Raw genomic sequence first — 24,646 nt, 5'->3', positions numbered from 1 at the left:
GACATGGTAACTCCACGCAGAAAGACCCCTGGTCAATATTCAAACCCCGAATCTTCTAGCTGCAGAGCAACATTATGAGAAAGATGTTACCACTGAGTGAGAAAATACAATAATACTGATCAACAGTGACATCGGTCCTCTAAACAAAAAAGATTTTGCTTTTAGTCAATAATGATTCCTTTATGATCTGCAGTAATAGTGGAAAAAGTTTTTAAAAAATTCTGAAATTACAAAAAGAATGAGTTTATTTAAGAAAAACAGAACTTTTCTTTAAAAAAGTCTTAAACCTAGCTTTACAAGATTCTCACAAATGAGGGAAAGTTCTGACTTGTGTTGAGCCTTTTGACTGTAAATTTCACTCAGTTTCATTCAGAGGTTAATAGACATAACCAATATAAAATACAAAATTTCTCCAGAGAAAAATTATTCTCTTCCAATCCATTTGTTAGCTTTATTAATTCCCCATTTATTATCCCATTATCATTCAACTTGCATTTACCGGTAGTTGGAGATAGCTCATCAAGTTGACAAAACTGAGCTACTTCACAATCCATTAGTCAGTCAATCAAGTCTGTTTGTATAGCACGTCAGCAACAAGGCATTTCAAAATGCTTTACTTCGTAACAACATCCATCCATTCATTTTCGGTATACCCTTGTCCCTTAGTGGGGTCAGGAGGTGCTGGTTCCTATCTCCAGCTAACGTTCTGGGCGAGAGGCAGGGTCACCCTGGACAGGTTGCCAGTATGTCGCAGCATCGTAACAACATAAAATTAAAAAGTCATAAAAGACACAATCCAGGTAATAATTGATAAACCAGTGACAACACTACATTGTGACAAGTGCCATTATGAAAATTATTAACATACATCAAATATGTTGGTGAATGTTCCATTTATTATGGTTCAAAAGTAACTCTTAGCATCCAAATAGTTTCTGTTATAAACTTTGTGCTTCAGTCTAATCCAGCTGGCAGAAAAAAAGCTCATCTGGATCCTACAGTGGGATTGTTGGAAGGTGTAAAGCTCTAACGTTCAGAGCTGTGACAGACTGGGGTTTGGCAAGGCAGAGCACTCTCATAAAAATGAAAGAAGCATTTGTTCATCAGAACTTTTTATATTTGAATAAAAAATGAAATGTTAGTGGAATTAGTGGCTTCATCTTGGAGAATCACAGCTAAACAGAGTCACTCTGAGCCAGGAGGAGAACATTAGGGGTAAAAACAGTATACACAGTCCCACATGAGGACTAAAGTATGACCATCTGATCATCTCCAGCTTCAGATACTTTTTTATTTACTGTTTTATCTATTTTGATGCTCCCAGCTTGTTCCAAAAAGCAAATTCTTGAATTCAACATGCTACATTGACTGATAGCAGCTCCTGACCGGCTGTCTGCATGTTTTTTGCTTCTCAGACTGAATTTTGATGGTTTTGCTGTTTTTGTTTGTTTCAGATGATGAGGACCTGTACATCCAGCAGGCAGTTGTTTTTATTGAAGATGCCATCCATGTGAGTGTACTCAAAGATTATTAATTTTTTTCTAATTTGAAAAGGTTTAAAAGACTAATGTTCTGCTCTCCAATCCACCTAGGTGTATTATATTTATAAGGTCAGCTTGCACAAAGTGAAACATTTTTGGATTGGAAAAACAGTTTTTCTAATGTTGTATATGGCATACAGTACACTTTATCCACCTTCCAGTCTATGATCAGCAATGGAGGAGAATGCATAAACCCAAACATCTGCTTGAGGCACACTCCATATCCATCCATTTTCTGAACACCCTTCTTCCCTAATGGGGTCGGGAGGGTTGCTGGTGCCTATCTCCAGCTGCGTCCCGGGCGAGAGGCGGGGTCACCCTGGACAGGTCGACAGTCTGTCGCAGGGCAACACAGAGGCATACAAGACAAACAACCATTCACACACACACTCACACCTAGGGAGAATTTAGAGAGACCAATTAACCTGACAGTCATGTTTTTGGACTGTGGGAGGAAGCCGGAGAACCCGGAGAGAACCCACCATGCACAGGGAGAACATGCAAACTCCATGCAGAAAGACCCCGGGCCGGGAATCAAACCCAGGACCTTCTTGCTGCAAGGCAACAGCTCTACCAACTGCGCCACTGTGCAGCCCGACATTCCATATATAAGGAGCTTTTTTGTAAAGCTAAATACATTAATGCCCAGTGCTAAAAGTAGATTGGTTTTGATATACGCTGTTGTAGAGCAAAGCTTGATGTTTGTGTATCAGACATTATTTTTCTTCCTCCGATTGATTTTAACAGCTTTTTTCTTGACACCACTCTGTTAAAAATGTAAATTCTGTATACACTGCGACACCTCCAGGCTCTGCAACCATCTTCTGATGTCTATTTATTTCTCGATTTGTGCTGTTGTTTCTTCAACTTTTTATGTATGTATATTTATATTGTGTGTTGTGTATGTGTATATAACCTGTACTTTAACTCGAGTCAAGCACGGTCTCAATCTTGTTGTAATCTGTTGATGACATCCATCCATCCATCTTCTTCCGCTTATCTGGGGTCGGGTCGCGGGGGTAGCAGCTTCAGAAGGGAGGCCCAGACTTCCCTCTCCCCAGCCACTTCTTCCAGCTCCTCCGGAGGAATCCCAAGGCGTTCCCAAACCAGCCGAGAGACATAGTCCCTCCAGCGTGTCCTGGGTCTTCCCCAGGGCCTCCTCCCGGTGAGACGTGCCCGGAACACCTCACCAGGGAGGCGTCCAGGAGGCATCCTGACCAGATGCCCGAACCACCTCAACTGGCCCCTCTCAACATGAAGGAGCAGTGGCTCTACTCTGAGTCCCTCCCGGATGACTGAGCTTCTCACCCTATCTCTAAGGGAGAGCCCAGACACCCTACGAAGAAAACCCTTTTCGGCCGCTTGTATCCGCGATCTCGTTCTTTCGGTCATGACCCAAAGCTCATGACCATAGATGAGGGTGGGAACGTAGATCGACCGGTAAATCGAGAGCTTCGCTTTTTGGCTCAGCTCTCTCTTCATCTGTTGTCATCTGTTGATGACAATGACAAATAAATCTTATCTTATCTTATCTTATCTTGTTGCAGTTTTTAGTTGAAAATGGTTCACTGCTGTATTGATAAAGTCTGCCTGTTTTCAGTACCGCTCCATCAACCACCGAGTGGATGGCAGGTCGCTTCGTCTCTATCGATGGTACTATTCAAGAATATGTCAGTGGTGAGTTTGCACTTTTCACCAGCTTTGACTAATATTTAAATTGGTTTAATGTTCTCAAACACTAAAGTGTGACAAACATGCAAAAAAAATTAATAAAAAGAAGGAACTCAAGAAGGGTGCAAACACTGTTTCACACCACCATAAAGAAAAATGAAGAGATTGTACACGCACCGCTGGAGCTGGATGCAACGAAGCATAACTTAACTTTTTGGGAGTGTTGGCATCACCAGGTGTCGACATCACCTCATCCTCTGAAAGTAGGATGGGACACTCCACTTACAGAGCAGGGAGTGTCCCATCTCTGCTCTGTAAGCATCTCCGAGCACAAATTTCAGCTGGAAACTGTCTGGATGAGGAGCATGGTTCCTGCTCCTCATCCAATGCTCCACCAGAGTCGATGACATCATTGAGACAGCTGAGAAACACACTAACCCTAACTCACATATTCCAAATAACCAAAATATATCATCATCGTGTTATTTTTCATCAAACAATTTAGTATATGAAATATAAATGGAACAACGGCCCAATGCTACATCAACCAACATTTGTCCCTCTCCTAGGATTTTGGGCACCATCATTGCAGTTGTGCTGTTACTGGCGTTTGTAGAACGTCCTTCCTCCCTGTCCATATCTTCAGATCCCCGCCACCAATCCAGCCGATGGGAACCTCCCTGTGGTGCCCCAGAGAGTGTCGAGATGCTCTGTCTCTTAATCTTCTGCTTGGATCTTGCTGTCAAAGTAAAGAGAAGATCTCAAACATTTTTTGAGAACCCAATTTTTCTGTCATGCACTTTGCCACTGTTACCTGATTCTTTTCTTTGAATTGTTTATTTAAAGTTTTATGTTGCCTGTCTTCTTGTCAGAGCTACCTGATTGGCTGGGAGGAATTCAGGAAGAGCAAATGGCTAATCAGCTACACTGTAGTCATTTGTGTTTCTGTCATTGACTGGGTGCTCTCTGTCAGCATGGAGTGTGATGAGGTAAGACTCACACTTTACTCTCCGAACTCTGAACAGTAATATGTTCATGTCTAAATGAAAAGTGGGTATGCTATGATGTACAACATGAAATGGAAGGGCTGCTATCAGTTTATTACGGTACAATGATTATCTAACACAACTTCAGTGATTTTCACCTCCACAATTATTTAGTTAGATGTCCATCAGCAGGTTTCCAAAAGCAAGGCCCTTCCAGAAGCCCAATGTAGCTTGTTTTATCCACCCCAAAAGTGTTTTTTATATGTGTAATCATATAAGCAAATGTGTAAGCATTCTTCGGTAATCATTGTTTTCTTGGAATTGAGTTGAAGTTTAAATCATGCAGCTTGAGGGGAAGTTCAATAATCTGGAGGCAGACTTCTTTCTTCATTAGTCTATCCACTTTTAATAAAGCTCCAAAAAAAAATGCAACTGAACAAGCAAACAACGGGCGACTGCTAGACGACTACGACCATAGTCGATTCCAGCTTCCTCCTGCCACATGTCGATGTGCCTCTGGGCAAGGCACGTAACCACAAATTGCCTACCGATCTGTGTATCGGTGTATAAATGTTTGTTTGTGAGTGCGAATGGGTGAATGTGACTCTAGTGTAAAGCGCTTTGAGTGGTCAAATTGACTGGAAAAACGCTATGTAAGTTCAGTCCATTTACAACTTGATGCTACCATCAGCAAGCTTGATAGTACAGTATTACGTTTGAAAGCATCATGTAGTGGAGGTGGTATGGCTTTGACCATACCACTAACAACCCGTTAGTGTTCCACCAAAGGTATGTTCTGTAATAGGGTAAGGATTTTTTTTGGATGTCACAGAAAAGGAATTAAAGTCATGTAGCTAAAATAGTATAGCTGTTGTTGCTCCTTGCGACAGACTGGTGACCTGTTCAGGCTGTACCCTGCCTTTCGCCTGAAACGTTCGCTGGAGATAGGCCCCAGCACCCTTCCCAATCCCACTAGGGACAAGGGTGTACAGACAATATATGGATGGATGTTGTTGCTCCATAGACCTGATCATAAAAGTATAAACTGGAAGATTAGACAAAATAGATATTCACAGTGGTTTATGTGCCATCACCTCAGATAACATGGGATCCTTATCATTTTGGATGGTTGGTTTCTTGACATAAAATGTACATTTCTTTGATTTTATTTTGAAAATACTGTCCTTCTTCTTTATTATTCAGAAATTGAGAGTACGGCGGCTTGTTCGGCCATTCTTCCTTCTACAGAACTCCTCTCTGATGAAAAAGACACTGAAATGCATCAAGAGAACCCTACCTGAGATTGCTAGGTAGGTGAATGATGTTACTTTGTAGATGAACATTTGTAGGTGACTCAATTGTAAGCACGGTTTCCAGATCTAAAGCTTAAAATTCACAGAGGCTTTGTAGTTTTACCAGTTGGTAACTGCTTCCCCAAAAATGTGGCCACACCCTCATGATATGATTAGTCTTTAGTGAAGAATTGAGTGAGGAGTTTCCCCCAAAATACTTGCAAAGCCCAGTGGGTGCTAGGGCAATCCACCAGTGCCTCACCGTGTTTTTGTGTTAAAAACATAAGGATATTTGATAATGTGACTCGATAATTATGTGTACCGGTAATAACAATAATGTTATTACCAGTATGTTATGAATGTATGTTATTGACGATACTTATACACCAGCTATAAAGTCTTAAAGACAAACTCAATAAAATAAAATAAAATTAAAATAAATATAATTTTTTTGCACCTCAATTAAATCAGCCTAAATGCATCTTAGTCTGAACATTTTCTTTAGTAATGTCTGCAGCGTGGTGCAGTATTTTGATTTGCTGGTTGTGATTGTTTTTTATTTATCCAAGTGAATGCAATCTTGCTCACTGATAGTTGATTCCAGTTCACAAGCTTATTACTTGAATTCTCTGTTGTGTTAGAGATCACTACATTTCAAAAGTCTGAAATAATGCTTTTTCTTGACTTAATCCTTATCATTATTTTTTCAAGCAGTGTAAAGGGAGGCTTGTTAAGATTACTGCAAATTGCTTCAACAAAGTTTCTTAGTTGAAGAAATTTTAAATAATACTTTTTATCAAGCTTGAACTTGGTCTGTAACTCTAACAATCACAAAATATATCAGAATTGAATGAGTAAAGGTCATCAATACTTTTTAAGCCTAGCAATAGCTCAAAGTTCCATCTGGCCTACAGTGTTATTTTGAATTCTGTTTTTACACATGTGTGACTCCACAGGCTTTTTGATTGCCTGTCACTTTTCTGCTATCACAATGGAATTTCCACACTGTGAGACAATAAAGGAAGTGCAGAAACAAACCCAGAACACGGATTGAGTGAACATTTGAGAGATAAATTCACACTACACATAATTCTTTGTTCACAAAGAAATATGTGCTCCAGATTAGTCTCTTTGCAATCATTGTAAACCTCTATAAATGTAATTAACTCAGACTTAAATCTAGTTTTATAGTTGATCCATTGGACTGTGTACAGGAGGCATAAACCTATTGCACTTTTAGAGGTCCGTTTTGAATTAGTTAAGCAACAGTGAGGCTTTTATACTTGACCTGTACCTTGGTTCAGTATTCTCCAAAAAGACAGTCCTCATGAAGGGATCATGTAAATACCAATACAGACGAACCTGTTCGGCAAGAACACCTTCCAAAAAAAACATTTTGAGTGAGAAGGGATGCTGCATCAGCACTAACAGTTAAAGAGCTGGGGTGAGGACAAAGTTCAGTGTGTCAACCATATTCCTACCTTAACTAGATTTTCACTATTTCTAGTGTATTACTGGCATAAAAGTGCCAGTAATACCAGGCCGCCAGACTTTGCTTGACACTTATCTAATATCACGTTCAATGATAGATGTTTGAAAAAGACAGCTGTTTTTTCAAAAGTCTATTGGTCTGACTTGATATTTCATTTTAATAACTGCATTTATACCTAACGCTAACACTTACCCTGTTCCTAAATATTACTAGTATCTTAATAACCCTAACCTTAACTAAAACATTAATTCACACCATACCTCTAAGCCTAACTGGTTGAGTACAGATGAAAAAAGTAAGGATCAGGAAAATGTCCTCAGTATCCAAAGATGATCTCTCTTTTTTGGCTAAAACAATGTTCAGTTCTCAGTATGTACTAGCACATACTGAGGATTAATGGATGTATGTACAGCATCTAGCAGGAGTTACAGGCCAAGTTCAAATGGAGTCATGTCTCAGTATTACATGCATTGTTGTTGGAGCCGTGTTGTTACATTGTTTCTGTTGTTGAAAAGTCAGAGGATTAGCACTGGATCCTACAACTCTTCTGTTAAACCTGGAACTGTTGCTTTTTTTTGCAGTGTGATCCTGCTGCTTGCTCTGCATCTCTGCCTCTTCACCATGATCGGCATGCTGCTGTTCGCTAAAAATGCAGTGAGTTCATGCCTTTGTGGTCACACCTGTTTGTGTGTATGACATCATTGACAATACTTAAACACCAGCTGTAGTCTTAAAAAGGTAAACACAATAAAATAAAATTAAAATAAATAATATAATTATTTTGCATTTCAGTTAAATCGTAATAAATGGTCAGCCTAAATTTTCCTAAATCCGAACATTTTGTTCAGTAATGTATGCAGCTTGGTGTAGTATTTAGATTTGCTGGTTGTGATTGGTTGTTATTTATCTAAGTGACTGCAGTAGTTACCAGGAGTACTCTGATTGGACTTGTCACAGAGTGAAAATACAGCGCACACTCATCAAAATTGCTTTGTAATTTAACCTGAAGTATTAAGACATACCGTAATCAGAATGGTCTAATAGTGATGTCACAGAGCAACCTTGAATGGACAAATCCCTGAATATCAAGTATACTTCAGGTAGTTTAGAAATAAAAGTTTTCTTCAGTTCAGCTTAACTTTACTTGGTGTAAACGGTTCTTGTAAAAGCTAAACTGTTTTATCATCATTAACAACCAGTGGATCAAACAGTGCAGCTATTCTGTCTGTGTTACTCTGATCCAGGATCAAAAGAAGAATGGAGAGTGGGAGTTACATTTCAAGAACCTGACCACCTCCCTAACTTCTCTGCTGGTGCTGCTCACCACAGCAAACAATCCTGATGGTACAGTGAAATCACATCCAATCAGGTCTTGTAACTCTAACTGCTTTCACACGGACCAATCATGTTCTCTGTTACAGTCATGATCCCTGCCTATTCCCTCAACCGATGCTACGCCATTTTCTTTATCACCTTCAGTATCATTGGTAAGCAGTGAAGATCACTATGAACAACCAACCAGCTACAAGTAATAGAGATTGCTGAACATTATGACTGTGCTGAGTTTCAGAAGGAATTTATTTTGCTTCCTGCAGGAACATATTGTCTGATGAACTTGCTGACCGCCATCATCTATAACCAGTTCAGGGGATATTTACTGGTGAGACTGTCTTGATGTACTTGTGAATCAGTAGTTGTGCTTTCAGAGCCAGAAGACGCCATACTGGAATGTTTACACCTAGCCTCACCCGAATGATTTCTATGCTGACACGTATTGATGCACGTGAATGTGGAATGCCAGGATGGTGGGTCACATGGCTTTAGAGACTTTCCTCTTAAATGGGTTGCCTCCGCATGTGCTAAGCTCCTGCCTTTGGCTCTTAAATGAGCTTTTGACTAGGGCTGGCAATGCTGCATGTTTTAGTTCTCTTCCTGGTGGTAGTAACATTTTCAGCATGTAAATGTTCTTCTTAGGCCTCTAATGAGCCATTGTTGGATCCAGGTGTTAGTTCAGGGAAAAACGCTGGTTTCTCTGTACTCAAGCCAGTATGTTTTAGTTCAGGGAGAGAACTAAAACATGCAGGATTGTGACCCTTGAGGACCGGCTTTGGGCACCACCGCTCTACATCATGTTTGAATGAAGGCTGTGACACACATTCAAATAAAAATCTGCCTCCCAAACAAAGGAAAATATGTCTGACAGTGGAAAACCGCACAGAATAAGTTGGATCATGTGTTCTATGAAGTAGTAGAAAATACACAACCTGCTATTAAAAATATTACAATAAACCATCCGGACATCATGATAAACTTCAATCAGTCCTGCCATCTTTTGGTAAGGAACAAGAGATGAGAGAAATGATAGAAAAACATTCACGTAAACAGAATGTTATAAGGAATGTTACTTTGTTCAGTATAGATGAAGAAAACAAAAAAGCTTTGGAGGCAGGCCTGGAGGTGGGTCGTGTTGGAGAGCACCTGTTGGGTGGGCTTTAACTCATGGAGTTCAGTCGAGCATAGCCCAAGGAGGAGACGTGGATCCCTCTTCCCATGAACTCACCATCTGTAGGAGTGTCAAAGGGGTCAGGTGCAGTGTGGGATGGGTGGTACCCCATACCACATTGATTCTCGGCTACAGAAGCTGCCTCTTGGGACAAGGAATGTCACATCGCTGTTTGGGAAGGAGTGTGTGAGGTAGAGATTCTGGCTAGAAATAGTCGGTCTCACCTCAACGCAAGGCTCTGGTTCTGGAACCATTCTCCTTGAGACACTCTTCCATTCTGGAGTTGCCCCTGGTGAGAGGCGCTGGACAGAAGTGGGCATACTTATTGCCTCTCATCTTGGTGCCTGTATGGTGGGATTCACCCTTGTGAATCCCACCATACAGGCATCCCACCTCCTTCCACCTACAACCAGGGAGACATGTTCTAGTGTTTAGTTTAGCATAAACAGGTCTGAGATGAGCTAATTCACCCACTTATCATTAGCACTGCAACCTCAACATACTGGCTGACTGTTCATGTTTTTGTCCAGATGTCGGTCCAGACATCCATCATTAGGAGACGGCTGGGGATCCGAGCTGCTTTCCATGTCCTTAGCTGTCACAGAGCACAGACAGAAGAACAGTAAGACACACACATAATATGTCTTTCTATCTTTACAGGGACTTCCATCCATTTTTATTGATTTCTAAGGTCTCATCCTTACTAAGCTCAATTCACACCTTACTGCTAAACCTAACCAATAATTCAAAAACAGGACTTCTTCTCATGGGACCCAGGCTTTGGTCAGCAGATTTTGTTCACCAACAATCCTTCATTTTTCTTTGTCTCTCAGAGAACTTGTGAGAGTCAATGCTGTGCTTCAGGTGATGTCCAGAGTCAAGATGAAGCACTTCTACAAATCAGCCATCACAGCGGTCAGAGCCAACTTATGTCTGTTCATCTTTATACACACTCACGCACTGAAAGCTCTCACATACTGCCAGCAACAGAGCCTCGTTCTCGTTCAGTACAAGCAGCCATCTGCCATGACCAATTGGGGTTTTGAGAAGACAGAGCAGATACACAAAAAAGAAACAGATGAACTGATGTAGGATTATTTTATATGTTCACGAAACATTTAAAATAATAGGAGAGTTAGAACAATTTGATGACAGCATTTTACCAGCCGACGTCCTCCTCCAGGAAGAATTTACAACCAAACGGAACACCAGACCAGGTGTAGGAAAACATCTGAGGGAAAAAAAATTTAAATAACAACAAATAATGTAAATGGGGAATTTTTTGAAGAAGAAAGTGAGAAAAGGTGGTCAGTCTGTCCTCCAGCAGCATAACTAAAGAAATGGCTCAGGATAATCTAAGTCAGTATAACTGTTTTATCTAAAAGGAAAGCTTTAAGCCTAGTCGTGTTCTTCCTTGTTTCTGATCTCATTCTGTAAACTTCATGTGACCTGATTATGACAGAGAATGTTGGTGAGAATGTTGCTTCATGAGGTTCTCTTGAATGTCTTAATGCTCTCATCTGCACATCCAACATGCCAGGCATCGCAGCAGTTTGCAGATCAAGGCTACATGGATCAACAGCAGTTCAGGAGGATATTTGATGAATTGGACAAAGATTCTATCAAGGAGGTAGTTCTAGAACTACAGACTCATTGTAAACAGTTGTCCGACAACTATTTGTTAAGACGATTGTTTGGATTTTCCATGTTTTTGCTGCAGCATCCTCCTTTACCTCAGTATACATCTGCAACGCTGCAAAAACTTCAGGTGGTCTTCAGTCACTACTACCTCACTGTCCTCGGAAACCTGGTGGCACTGGCCAATGTCTTATGCATATGTGTACGTTCTGCACACCTTTGCACACATCAGCACATACACTACCACAGCAGGTAAATCAGTGATGCAACACTTTTGTGTTTCAGACGATCCTGGTTCTGAACTCTGAAAAGTCAACTGAAGAGAGAGACAACAATGTCTTAGAGGTGAAGACATTTAACAACGCCTTTGTCACAGGATGACAATTTTCTTAAAATTGACCAGAAAACAGGGAACCATGCCGTACCAATAATACCCTGGAAATAAGGAAGTCAGAAATTTAAGATAATGAATGAAAGGGATATTGGAAGGAATGAGGGATGACTGACATGACTCCAGGAAATGCAAATCAATGTCATTTCAAATATTGTCATGTTTCTCTGTATTGGTTTCAGCACTTACAAAAATGTCTAACAAAGTGTGATCTCTTTAATGTCCGTTTTAATGATTAGTCCTTTTTCTCTGTAGTCGGTGTAAAAGGTATGTCAATGTTTGAAGAGTAATAAACAATGATAATTCACCCAAAAATACAACCTGTTCTGCCATTTGCATCAACAAAAATAAAAATAAAGAATATATATGTAAAAATATGTTCTGGTATCCTGAAGAACTAAATATCTAATCACTCCGGTGTTTTGTTCCTGCCACAACTTAGCCCAGTACTAATGTTCAGTGATATATGAATGGATTACATTTTTAAATTTATATTCCCCTTAAAATTTTTAAGTGCTGGAAAACAATAATTGACCATCCTCTTAACTCACTTCCAGGTTATCAACCTCTGCTTCATCCTCTTCTACCTTTCTGAAATGAGCGTCAAGATATTTGCCTTTGGATGGAGGGGATACCTGTCCTACAGGAGCAACATTTTTGATGGCTTCCTCACCATTCTGTTACTGGTGAAAATACTAGATCCATTTCTAACAGATTCCTATTTTATGCCTCTTGTTAACCTCTTGCAATGGGTAACAGTGAAATGCTTAGCTGGGGAGTAAGGAGGTTAGAGTAGACCTTGGGTACATTAGGTTTCTATGGAAACTAATGTTCCACTGTACATTAGGTTTCTATGGAAATCTGACTGTTACCTTTTAGATTAAACCCTTACATAGACTATGGTAGCATCTATGTAAGTTTGAGTTGCAAACATGCTTCTGGGTAAAACTTCAGAAGAATGTTTAATGTCATTCAGATCAAACCGCTCAGCAAACTCAGAGGCCAGGAGAGTATTTCTGCTGACAGGAAAGTAAAAACTAATAAATTATGACTTGTTTGAAAGTCAGCATTGTTTCTGAAAGACAATTTACATATTACATTTTATTCTTCGTGTAGGTTTCTTACTTTAAAATTCTCCACTGACCTCACATGTTTGGATTATCCCTTCTAGATCCTACAGATTGCTATTTTCATCACCTACAGGCTCCCTTATTCCCAGTAGGTTGGCATGTCTGTTCTATGCATAAAATCTGTGTGTGTGTGTGTGTGTGCGTGTGCGCATCTGTTTCAAAATTTATTAGAATTACGCAAAGTTGCCCAACAAATGGTGATTTGTAATTCAGTACACCTGTGTGATTGTTCTCAGACCTTTCTGTCTATATATGTACATCAGGTATTCTACATGACCTGGAAGCACTGAGATAAAATGCAGACTTACTTTTATTGATCAGTAGAATTTCAACCACCTGCGTAATTTATATTAAATGTTGACATCTATTTCACGTTTCCTCTGGAGTGTCATTATGTGTTTATGTGTGACTGTAGGGAGCCTTCATCTCGTGGTGTGATGTCTTTGTGGGAGATGGTTCGCCTGGTTAACATCCTGATTGTCTTCCGGTTCCTGCGCATCATCCCAGATATCAAGGTACATACTGGCTGGCTGAATGGTAAAGGAACTGATCTAGAGTGTTTTGACAAGCATAAACTACACATTGAAGTTTAGTCGTAAGGATTTTCATTTTAAATATTGTCAGCAGTCAGGCTGCACTAAGCTGTCCCACTCAGACGTCTTTTGCCCACACAATTTGTGGAACAAGCAGCATAAAAATATAATCTGCATCAACTTTTCTGAGCTTTAAAGATGCACTCCAGCAGAGCAACAAAACATAACATTTATGCTGGAATTATTTGGCAACCCAGCAGCTTAAAGCCGGCATTGCTGTAGGATATTTTAAATTTCGATTTTATTATTTAGATTTTATATTCTTTAAATGTTCCAAATATTTCAAAAGCAATGTTTTCCATCATTGTAGTTATGCCTCCATCTCACAGTAGTGACCACAGACAACTTAGTGTGCCAGTCCATCTGCACGCCCTGATTATCAGTGTATGTTTCGCATATTCATAAGTTTATGAGAATAGCAGGTGCATGCGTGTGTGTGTGTGTGTGTGTGTGTGTGTGTGTGTGTGGGTGTGTGAAGGGGCATGCCTACGAGGGTGTGTGTGTGCATGTGTGAAAACACAGAAGTAATGGGACGTCATAAAAGCCATATTAGCACTCAGATCACGTGCAAGCCCCAAATTCATTTTCACATCTTTTCCTTTTGGTCTGCAGCTCATGGCTCTGGTTGCTAGCACTCTGCTGGATCTGGTGAAAAATCTCCGAGCATTTGCTGGGATTCTAGTGGTGAGCAGCCTTCATTCATCCACCTGAGCTTCATGGAGGATTGTTCTATACGAGAAGCTGCATGTTTCTTTCCAGCTCATCCATAAATTAAAATAATATTTCTGTAATCTGACCTGAACTGGAACATGTCATCATGCAGGTAGTGTACTACGTGTTTGCTGTATTTGGGATCTGGCTGTTTGAGGGTGCCATTAAACCTCCTCCACAGATGAGGTATGAAGTCTAACGCAATAAAAACACAAATAGGGGAAATTTTAAAAATGGCTCATGAAGTGTGCTGAAACACTTTAGTGGAATGTTTGAAACATTGTATGTAGATCCCAATTCATTTAATGACAGGTAAAACATTCAGGATTTGATGTGTAGTTTTACTGTTTATAGATTTAGTTTGGTCAGAATGTTTAATAAACCAGTTGAAATAAGTGGATGCAAGGTATCCCCCAGTGTATTATAAGCCTGGCAGCCCGCTATGCTTTACCAGGGCAAATTTATTTTATTCCTAAAAGATAAGTTTATAGTTTATGCATTTAAAGCTGAGTGATCACACAGCTGGCGCCTCTGCGCGTCGCCGCCCTCGCTGCCAGCTGCTTGAACTCTGAAGTTTGCTTGACACAGTGACACAGTATCAATACTGTTTAGCTATGGGTCGAAACGCTTCATGACGCCTTATTTACCCATCGCTATCAAATGCCTTGTCCATTTAGTCAGCCAGAGTTAGTGTGCACGGTTGCGTGGAGATCAGAAAAACTCATCCCATAAACTTGGGCAACCAAAACAGTTCCTGTGGCCCTTAGAAACTGAAGAGACACAAAATGGAAGATCTACTAAAACTACAGTAGCAGCATTGAATTAAATCTCCCATTTGTTGCGCATCTCTGTGTGCAGTGCTGTGGATTTAACTCATCATGCAGAGCCGGTCCAAACCTGTAAGAGGCCTTGAGCCAAATTTTACTGAGGGGCCCCTTTTGCTGTTAAAAACATCAGCACCTCTAACAGCTTCTGTGTTAGATTTAGTGAAATCTGGGAGACGAGTGGTAGTTTAATTGGCCAATCTAAAAAGCAATAAGATATAATTGTAGTTTACTAATTTGTATTTGTGTACCAAACAGAGCTCAAACTCAAAGATTAAACTCATACCATCAGATTGTTGCTGTGGGAACAAAAACAATCTAACTATGAAGATTGTTCTTTGGGCCTTTACAAAGTAAACTTGCCAGCTCTTTAAATTTAAATGTTAAACAATTTAAAATATTTTAATTTGAGTGTGCTGAAGCCAAAAAAATCACATTTAGTGGTATTGATAATCTCAATAAACAAATGTTACATTTATATATCTGCGGTCTGTGTTCAAAATACCAAACTTATGAAACCTATTTTAACTCTCTCTGTAAGTAAATTTTATTAAAATTCTATCATTATGTATGTACGTTCAACTCTTTCACCAACTATTGTTTTCAACAACCATTTTATGTGATGTCATTTTAAGCTTTATGTGATGTCATTTTAAGCTTTTCTAGGTCTTCATTAAGTATTCCTGACATCATTCCTCTTGTTACTTTCTTCTTTTCTTAAATCCTTATCTCTCACACATTTTTCTACAGATACTTTCTATATTCATAGCTTTGTCTTTCTGTTCTTCTGTTTTACCAATGATCATTATATTCTCAACTTTAACACAGGCCTACAAGCGGATATTAGAGGGCATTACCCGCCCACGGAGTCTGTCTTCCTGTCCACCTTCCTGGACTAGAAGTTGTTGTTTTTAAAAATTACTTTTACCTCAAAGTGGCCAACTTTTTGCTTTTCCTATTTTGATTTGATGCAGTAGGAACTCCCGTACTTCCTGTATCTGATGAGAAGGATTTTTATAGGCTACATGCCGACTTGTGCGTAAAATATGGCACCCCACATTTTTTTGTGCGTATGCACGCTTTATACATGAGGCCCTAAGTCAAACAACACTTTGACTGAATTGTTAGGTGAACTAGAAGTCTGATAATTACCAGTGCTGCCCTACCTTTAAGCTATCAGAGAAATCCATATCATCATCATAGTCCTCTATCTGAGCTGTCACTCCAGTCCAGTCACAAACCAGGTTATGCCAAACAAACCTATTCCTTTTCGTCCAATCTTCTTCTGTAATGAAAATCCTTCTTTTGATAATTTTGCTACTGGAGATTGTGTTTCACCTGTCGACCAACACAGAGGAGTCTCACAGTACACACCTTACAATGGAGTAGCATTACTGATTCATTTGACTTTTGACTGACAGATAACAAGCACAATAGGTAGAAAGGTTCCATCCGCATTTTGAATGTCTGACAGACCACCCTCTACTGGTGGTAATGCTACTAAACGTTTTTTGCCGACTGCCAATAAAAATCAGCAAGAAGAAGAAAACCACCCACTAACATTTTCGTCTAGTTTTCATCTCGCAACAAAAAACGTACAGATAAATTGTCATGTCTTAGTCATCAGAGAGCAATGTAATATTTGTCATCGTCATGACAAACAGGTCGTCAGTGAAATCATTTAGTTATTGTCATCGTTATTGTCAACTAAATTAACTTTGGTTCACCGGCACATTTCAGATACTGTGTGTGTGTGTTCCAGTGTGTTCTCCATGGACAACACCACATCTAACTTCAGCAATGCGTGTGGTACTTACGAACAGCTGGGATACTGGCCCAACAACTTTGATGATTTCGCTGTGAGTAACAAAACACCCAGATGTCAGTCATTGGGATTTATCCCCTGTATTATTTCAATACTTGTTCTGAGCCATCGTGTAGTATAGCTGTGTTCACTAAGACGGATAGATTTTACTGTTATTGTTTTTTGTTTTTTGAGGGTTTAAAGTCTCAGCAACATTTAATTGTGTTTCTGTACTGAAGCTAGCTGAATGATGGCATGCTGTATGTCTGCTCAGGCAGCCATTATTCTGCTCTATGATGTCATGATCGTCAACAACTGGCAGGCCTTCATGGAAGCATACAGCAGATATACATCAGAGTAAGGAAGCTTTCTACACACACCACGGTTCTTAATTTTCAGAAGGGCTCTGTGATGATGATCTTTTCTTTCCCCTCCAGGTGGTCCAAGGTGTACTTTGTGTGCTGGTGGCTCACCTCCTCTGTGATGTGGGTCAACTTGTTTGTAGCTCTCATTCTGGAGGTCAGTTTGCTGATGGAACACTGACACACAGAGTATATGCAGAAAACACCACATGAGCCTAAAGTTTGAAAGTAGGGCTGAACAGATTGCAATTTTCTGGATGATCACCGATTACCAATCTTTAAAAATTTGGCCAATGCTGAAATATTGCTAAATATAGCGAGAAAATCACTGAGTTGGCAACATGATCAGTTGTTGATCGTCAACAACTGGGCTGGCTATTGTTGACTGCACTCATGTAGACATGACCTGGTGAGCTGGTCTGTCAGTCAAACACCTCTCACAGGAGACCAAAAGAGGACAGTGGCTGATTTGTATCCTTTACTGAGGTAAATTAGATCAGTGGATTTGATTGGCTAACACTTACATGTGAAGCCAATCACTAATCTCCCAAAATTAAGAAAATCAGGGCAGATTTACTAGTGCGCCCCTAGTCTGAAGGCTTTCCACCGTCTGAATAAATAATGCTGATGATGCTGGAAACAATTTTCATATCAGCATTCATGTTCTTATATGTTTTGCTATGTTTACGTTGAACATGCTATAGTATATTATGACCAGACTTCTGCTATGAGGTCTAATGTGTCCAGCAGACATTGTTTAGTTGTGATCCAAATTTATGCAACTTTACAACTGTTGCCATATGTCTGGGTTCTCTTTAGCAAGAGGATGTTTTTTCCTTCAGACCCTCTAAATCAATTTATGAGGTCTGAGATATATCTTTTTGTTTTGATGTATTTATTTTATTTCTTGCAGACTTTGATGCTGCAATGAATTTACTTGAACATTTGCACTCTGGAATACTGTCAATCTGTTGTCTGTCTTAAAGGTTTTCCACCTGGGAGTTCGCTTTGTTCATTTTGAGTTTGTTGATCAAAAGGTTTTGTGCTGGCATGAAGTATCAGCCGTTTTGAAGTAGATGCATTTTGCAGGACTGTTTTACATCACACGGATCATGTGATCAATAAAAAGTGGTGTGTGGTTCCAACTTGTTGAATTCATAGCTTTTCTGTAGAATCACTGACTACAATTTTCCCAAAACACTGCATATGCAGCTGCTCCCAAGTAAGGGGCTTGTTGCTACAATTAAGAAGCCAATGGACATTAACATATTAAGAAGCCAATGGACATTAACATATTAAGAAGCCAATATCTTCATTGATGGTTGATAGACGATGAACACTAGCCACAGCTGAATTATGATTATATTTCATCTCATGCTTATATATATTTTTAATGCCCTATTGTATGAATATGCTTATTCATGGCTGATTGTAATTTCATTTCTCATTTAATGGAAAACACCGCAATTGCAAAGTTGTGTTTTTTCAACATATATTGTCATAATAAATCAATCTAAAACAATCAGACATACATTGCTATTGATCCTAGTAATCAAACATGTCCAGTTTATTATTCAAAAAGGTTCAAAAGTTTTATGTCTTACAAAACCAAGCAGGTTGGATCATGTCATTGGCAGCATTAACTCCTCCTGGATAAGCCTGTATCAATGCCTCACATTGAGCATGCATGCAGCAATAGTGAAGAGGAAAACTCCCCTTTCACAGGAAGAAACCTCCAGCTGAACCAGAACCTGACCATCTGCCATGACCAACTGGGGTTTTGAGAAGACAAAGCATGCACACAAAGAAGAGACAGAAGAACTGATCTAGAAGTACTTAGAAGATTTGGATAATGAAAAGAAAACTATTGTAGAGAGTGATGTCATGTGAGGAGAATCAGCTTTTAGCATAGAAATGACTTCTCAGTCAAGTTTAGTGTTATCAGCATACACTAACTGCAGATAAAGATGAATCTATAGGACCAAATCTACATTTTCATAAATAAATTTCTCTAAAAGGGGAAAAGAAAATTGAGATTATTTTTTGCAGCAGATTTGATCTAAAATCTTATGTGTGAGAATATACATATAATGGTTCTATTTTGTCTGACAGAACTTCATCTACAAGTGGGACCGTAGTCACAGCTGCTCTGTTACAGATGTGGAGAAAATCCGATATGAAACTTCAGTCCAGTTCATGTTCAAGTAAGTCAACAGTTGTTCCTGACGGTTCCAGGTATATCTGTCCGATCATCTCTCATCCCTCTTGCTTGTTTTCCCAGAGAACAGATCCAAGAACCAACTGAAGAGGAATTAGCTTGCCAGTTACACCAGCACCCTCACCTCCACCTGGAATGGAGACATGAACATCAGAACATAAGGCCCTCTCGGCTTCTCTGAGGTCTTGAAGCTGCTGGTGGAGTAGGAAGGTGTTCAAGTAAATCAAAAGTAGACTTTCCCTTCAGAGGGACTAAGCACAATGATTCATCTGGAGGTTTCCTTTGAAACTCAGAACATTAAGTGGATTAATTCAAGAATTGCCATAAAGAACTTTTGAATGTGGAGGCTTTTTTGCTGTACCAAATCTGTCATTTACAGAAAAGTAAGCCATATTTTCTCTTTTTTTTTATTAAACTGGGGCCATTTGACAACAATATGAACCAGGAGAGAGAGCAGAGGAGGATATCGGGATGTGGTGGGGGTTCAAAGCAGCCATAGCCTCTTGGACTATTAAGACTGAGAAGCAGCAGTAATTCCTCTGCCAGGCAAGAAAACAGGAAGGCCTATTTCCTTAGAGCTCTGACTCTATCCAAACAGCATTAAATACAAAATCAGTTCTCTGATTTATAGTTCATTCACCAACATTCTTGGTGCTGATTGACCCCACTGTGGTCACCATGACATAAATTACTCTGCAAAGTTCAAAATATTCTACTTCTACTAAGCACAACATGCCTGAATTAAAGTAGCTATGCAAGCCATTTTTAACTCAACCTATGGCCTTTCTGTCGGGTCAGATTCTAATACCATTGTCAGTGTTCGAGCCATCTACTATCAGATAAGCCCAATTCAATCAAATACACCCTGCAGGGTCACAACTTGGCTAAATCAAGGGCTCCCTCTAATGTGTTGCAGACACAAACATGTTAGCATTGATCCATTTACAGAAACATGTCATCCGAATTTTGTTTTATGGGCTTAAACTCCACTGTGGCATCAGTACTTAATACTTAAACAAATCTGATCAGAGATTCTTTTTAGCGGCGGTTGTGTCTTTAGGTTACCCTACAGTCCCAGACTACATAGCTCTGCATTTAGGAAAAAACGTACCGAGACTCCTTAAATGGTTTTATTTTACCTTGGATGTATTTTAGGTATCGCTGTAAATATATGAAAAGGAATTAAATCAGATTGTTCAGTTTAGTTTGTAAGTACTGCCAAAAACTTTGTCTGATGTATTGAAGTTTTTCTATTTATTAAAATAATGAGAATAGATTACATTAGCTTGTGTAAGAAGCTGCTGGATTGTTGATGTGATTGGTCTGATTGCTCGTTCTAGGAGCTTGGCTGCAGTCAGCATGCTCTACATGTGAAATGAAGGAAGTTTCCAGGATTTTGGGAATTATATCAACAGGACAATCCAGGAAACACCTTGATTTGCAGAATGAATATGTTGGCTTGTGGCTGGACAATAAGCTGGACAGGACAAGCAACACAAAGCAGCTCGCCCAGACCAGGATGTATGGTACTACTGAGATCCTTTAACATCTATGAAAAGCTGCTGGGGTTATTTGACCAGTTTGCTGTTCCCAGCATTTAGTGATACGCTGTGGTATGCTGGGGTAGAAGCATGTCAAAGGCAGACCTTTCCAGGCTGGAGAAACAAAACAAGTAGGCTGGCTCAGTGGTCGGTACGAGACTGGACTCTCTGGCAACAGTAGCAGAGAGGATAGCATTTCAGAAACTCCAATCTATTATGGACAATGCCAGCCACCTTCTTCATTCTGTCTTTAGCGGCCAGGAAAGCAGGTTCAGTGGGAGACTGCTTCTTCTAAAGTGCAGGACCAACAGACTGAGGAACTCCTTTGTCTCTTGTCCAATGAAACGGTTCAACACTTCACTGGAGATTAGAAGGAAGGCTAACAGGAACACAATAAAAACAGTGGGACTATAGCATAGGGCTGTTTATGTATTTTTTAAAAAACAGCAACATTACTTTAAGTATTTTATGTATGGGTGCTCTGTGAGAGATGGGAATTATAATTTCCCAAAGGGAAAATCCTAAACAGATTAATAAAGTTTTTATCCATCTGTCTGTCTCAGTGTCTGCCCATCAGGTCATCCGTCAGTCTGTCTGCGACACTGCAACCTGTCAAACAGAGATCTAACTTTCCGAATACACATTTAATCAGGGCTAAAATGGAAATTCCATATTTTCAATCTGTGTGTGACGATGTTTTTTTTTTTTGTTTTTTTTTTCCAAAGTTTATTTATGCTTTAACATGAGGTACAGTGTAAACACAATGCAATAGTTATAGAGTTAACAGTGTACCTTTAAATACAAACATACTTGTGCTAGAACAAGCCCAATTATACCAACATATATACACCTACACAAAATACATAAAATGGATCAAGTCAGAGAAAACATACTGCGTTAGCGGACAGAAACATAAACATAAGATAAACAAATAAAATACGAAGGACCACAGTACTAAATATATGTAAATCTCTTTCCCTCAACCCATACAAACATACACTCAAAAAAAGAGAACGAAAGAAAGAAGAAAAAATAGTAATTTTTTAAAAAATAAATAAAAATAAAAAGGTCAGGTGCCAGTGGACACTTCCGTTGATGTATCAGTCAAACTTAACTCAAGAAAGAAGATGAAAGAAAAAGAGATATTGATAAGAATAATAAATACTAGCTACAAACGTACCACCTTATCAGTCTGAAATATTAGGAAAATTAATCTTTCTAAGGGTTCTTAACAAGGGGCTCCACAAACCCAAAAATCTCGTAGAAGAGCCTCTTAAGGTAAAACGGATTTTCTCAAGTTTAATAAAATACAGTGCATCTCGAAGCCAGTGGGTATATGATGGAGGTTGAGGCGACTTCCATTTTATTATAATCACTCTCCGTGCCAAAAAAGTCAAGAAAGCCAAGGAGGATTTCTGAAAGGAGGACAGGGTGGACTGTGGAGGTGCAACTCCAAACAAAGCAGTCAAGGGGTCAAGCTCCAATTTCTTGTCAAAAATGTCCGACAAAATAGCAAAAACTTTGGACCAGTAGTTAGAAAGCTGAGGGCAAAGCCAGATAGTGTGGATCAAATTGGCTGGAGAATGTTGGCATCTATCGCAGGCAGGAGAAACGTTGGAGTAAAACTTAACCAGACGTGCCTTAGTATAATAAGTGCGATACACAAGTTTGCATTGAATTGGATTATGTCTGGCAAAAATAGAGGACTTATGCACCAATCACAGGATTAGTGTCCAAAGATCCTCTGAAATGGTATGTCCAAGGTCTTCCTCCCAAAGTGATCTATGGGAATTAAGGGTTTGTGGGTGTAGAAGCGTGATTTGATTGTAAATTAAAAGATATGGCTCCTTTCAGTTTGACAGTAGGTTTTAGAAAAATGTCTAAAGGTGACTCTTCTTCTTCTTCTTTGTGGTTTTTATTGGCAGGTGACATCTAACGTTAAGATGTATTATCGCCATCTACTGTGCTGGAGTGTGGACCAGAGCATCTCCCCCCAATCTAAATTCTTACATATAATCCTGTTACCTTCAAAAATGCAATAACTGCTTTATTTATTTTATGTTTCTAAAGGTGACTCTTTGGGAAGGTTGGGAAAATTTGAATAAGTAGAGCAGACGAAGCTGCGCACTTGCAAGTATCTAAAAAAATGATGCCGCAGAATATCAAACTTTTCAGAGATTTGCTGGAATGAGGCGAAAGTATTATCAATATACATATCGTGAAAAGTTGAAATTCCTGTTCTCCGCCATGACAGGAAGGTGTGTGACGATGTTTAATGCATGTGTTTGTGTGAGTGTTATTATTTCTGGAGAAACTATGTTGTCCCACTTGGGGCATTCAGGGAGGGAATTTGTTTGAAGCATGGTTCATTGGTCCTGCTGAGGTCTGGGCCCCATACAGAACTGACCCTTTCATATCACGGATAAACTTTATCTGAAAATCTGATATCTGCAAGAACCATTTTACTCAACTTGTATATAAAACAAATAGAGTTCATTCCTTATGGAATTCTTTTGATATTTACAAAACAAATATTTTTATTGGACGCATAAAAAAAATATTTTTTGCTAAGTGTGACTAAAACAAAACAACAAAAAAGCGTGTTTAATAAAACTTTTAACTTTTTTGTGTTTTCTCAATTATTTTTCCTAAAGGGCTTAAAATTGCCATTACTTCTATTAGTTCTACTCATAGTTGATTATAAATTGCTAACTGGCAACAGTTATTTGAATTTATTTGAGGGGAACAGGAATCAGTTATTGATTTAAAAATTGTCTCAAATGTTTTAGCTGGTATTTCTGAGTGGTTCATTCATAAAAACTCAACAATGGATAGTAATCATTATCACATTACAATAAGAGTAGGATTAATTTTAAATAAGAACATAAAGCTCAATAAAAAAAATAATTTTATTAAGGCAGATTGGATTAAATTTAGTCAAAATTTATTTGAGTCAAAGAAACTTAGAAAAAGTAGGTATGAGAATGGATATAAATTATGTCAATTTAAAAATTTGTAAGATAATAATGGAAGCATCAGATCATACTATAAAGAAAAGACATTGTAAAAATTATAGGAAAATGGTACCATGGTGGACAAATTAATGTAAAGAATCAATAAAGTTAAGAAATAAAGCATTTAAGGTACTAGAAAGTAATCTAATTTATAAGAATTTAACTGATTATAAAAGAAATGTCAGGATCTGCTCCTCTGTGCTTATTTGGAGTTTCTGTGTTCTCCTGTCTCCCCTTGATTGTTCCCAGGTGTTTCTTGTCATCTTGATTACCCTCTGTGTATTTAACCCCACCTGTGCTCTGTGTTCCTTGTGGGGCCTGTCCAGTCACTGGTTGTCACGTTTGAGAGCTTTTGCATCAGCTCTATGTGCTGTCTGTACTTTGTGCTTTTTGAATTCTCTGGATTACTTGTTATCATTAAATTCATCACCATTCATCTTACTTGGGTCTCAGCGTCTGCCTCCACCACCCATGCCAGCAAATCAGGACAAGAAAGGAATCAATGGTTAGGAGAACTATGAAGAATGCTAAAAGAGAATATTGGCAAAGTTTTTGTAGCACAATAAGGAAAGAAACAAGAATTGAAAATAATTAAAAGAATGAATGGCATAAAGAGAGCGTTTGAATATTATATATTAAAAATAGATAATACAAATATATTAAGAGATGAAGATATAGTTGAAATTTTGGCAAGAACACTTAGTAAAATTAAGAGTTCAAATATTAACAAAGAGGGGAAAAAAGGAAGAGAAAATACAAAACTTAAATATAAAGATTTATTAGAGTGTTGAAGAAATAAATAATTTGTTGAATGTTGAGTTTACAAAAGTCAAATTGAATTATGCACAAAAACATGCAGTACCAGGTAAAGATCAAGTTTGGTATAGAATGATAAGGCAACTCAGTGAAAAATTGAAAGATATATTACACTTATA

General features: G+C 38.9%; 1 protein-coding gene and 1 long non-coding RNA gene across 8 annotated transcripts in view; one reads left to right on the top strand and one right to left on the bottom strand.

Moving 5' to 3' along the window:
* The window catches only part of tpcn2 (two pore segment channel 2), a 29,090-nt gene extending 4,938 nt beyond the window's left edge, over positions 1-24,152 (top strand). The window contains exons 2-25 of one of the 3 annotated variants that reach the window (XM_044139276.1): positions 1,455-1,510; positions 3,142-3,218; positions 3,859-3,959; positions 4,085-4,201; positions 5,402-5,508; positions 7,564-7,636; positions 8,227-8,326; positions 8,404-8,469; positions 8,578-8,642; positions 10,016-10,107; positions 10,319-10,400; positions 11,026-11,115; positions 11,206-11,325; positions 11,409-11,468; positions 12,072-12,200; positions 12,686-12,732; positions 13,060-13,159; positions 13,850-13,921; positions 14,061-14,134; positions 16,535-16,631; positions 16,851-16,933; positions 17,014-17,095; positions 19,051-19,142; positions 19,220-24,152. In XM_044139276.1, coding sequence (XP_043995211.1) covers positions 1,455-1,510; positions 3,142-3,218; positions 3,859-3,959; positions 4,085-4,201; positions 5,402-5,508; positions 7,564-7,636; positions 8,227-8,326; positions 8,404-8,469; positions 8,578-8,642; positions 10,016-10,107; positions 10,319-10,400; positions 11,026-11,115; positions 11,206-11,325; positions 11,409-11,468; positions 12,072-12,200; positions 12,686-12,732; positions 13,060-13,159; positions 13,850-13,921; positions 14,061-14,134; positions 16,535-16,631; positions 16,851-16,933; positions 17,014-17,095; positions 19,051-19,142; positions 19,220-19,337 — 2,100 coding nt within the window. In that variant the 3' untranslated portion in view covers positions 19,338-24,152. Of the gene's footprint in view, positions 1-1,454; positions 1,511-3,141; positions 3,219-3,781; positions 3,960-4,084; positions 4,202-5,401; positions 5,509-7,563; positions 7,637-8,226; positions 8,327-8,403; positions 8,470-8,577; positions 8,643-10,015; positions 10,108-10,318; positions 10,401-11,025; positions 11,116-11,205; positions 11,326-11,408; positions 11,469-12,071; positions 12,201-12,685; positions 12,733-13,059; positions 13,160-13,849; positions 13,922-14,060; positions 14,135-16,534; positions 16,632-16,815; positions 16,934-17,013; positions 17,096-19,050; positions 19,143-19,219 lie in introns of those variants that run through there. The other 2 variants (XM_044139266.1, XM_044139285.1) reach the window with 2 other exon arrangements.
* Positions 8,650-12,183, bottom strand: LOC122844111. Of its 5 annotated transcripts, none has more exons than XR_006372814.1 (4): positions 12,102-12,183; positions 10,443-10,716; positions 9,710-10,080; positions 8,650-9,545 (listed from the first exon to the last, which is right to left on the bottom strand). It is a non-coding gene; the product is annotated as an uncharacterized LOC122844111 (long non-coding RNA). The 5 variants fall into 5 exon arrangements; XR_006372812.1 differs by having other exon boundaries at positions 8,650-9,909; positions 9,989-10,080; XR_006372815.1 differs by having other exon boundaries at positions 8,650-9,888; positions 9,989-10,080.
* Positions 24,153-24,646: the final 494 nt, after the last annotated feature.

The sequence above is a fragment of the Gambusia affinis genome, linkage group LG02, assembly GCF_019740435.1.
Source record: "Gambusia affinis linkage group LG02, SWU_Gaff_1.0, whole genome shotgun sequence".
NCBI classification, from domain to species: Eukaryota; Metazoa; Chordata; class Actinopteri; order Cyprinodontiformes; family Poeciliidae; genus Gambusia; species Gambusia affinis.
Note: the sequence above shows the minus strand (reverse complement) of the source record. Positions and strands in the feature narration are given on the sequence as shown.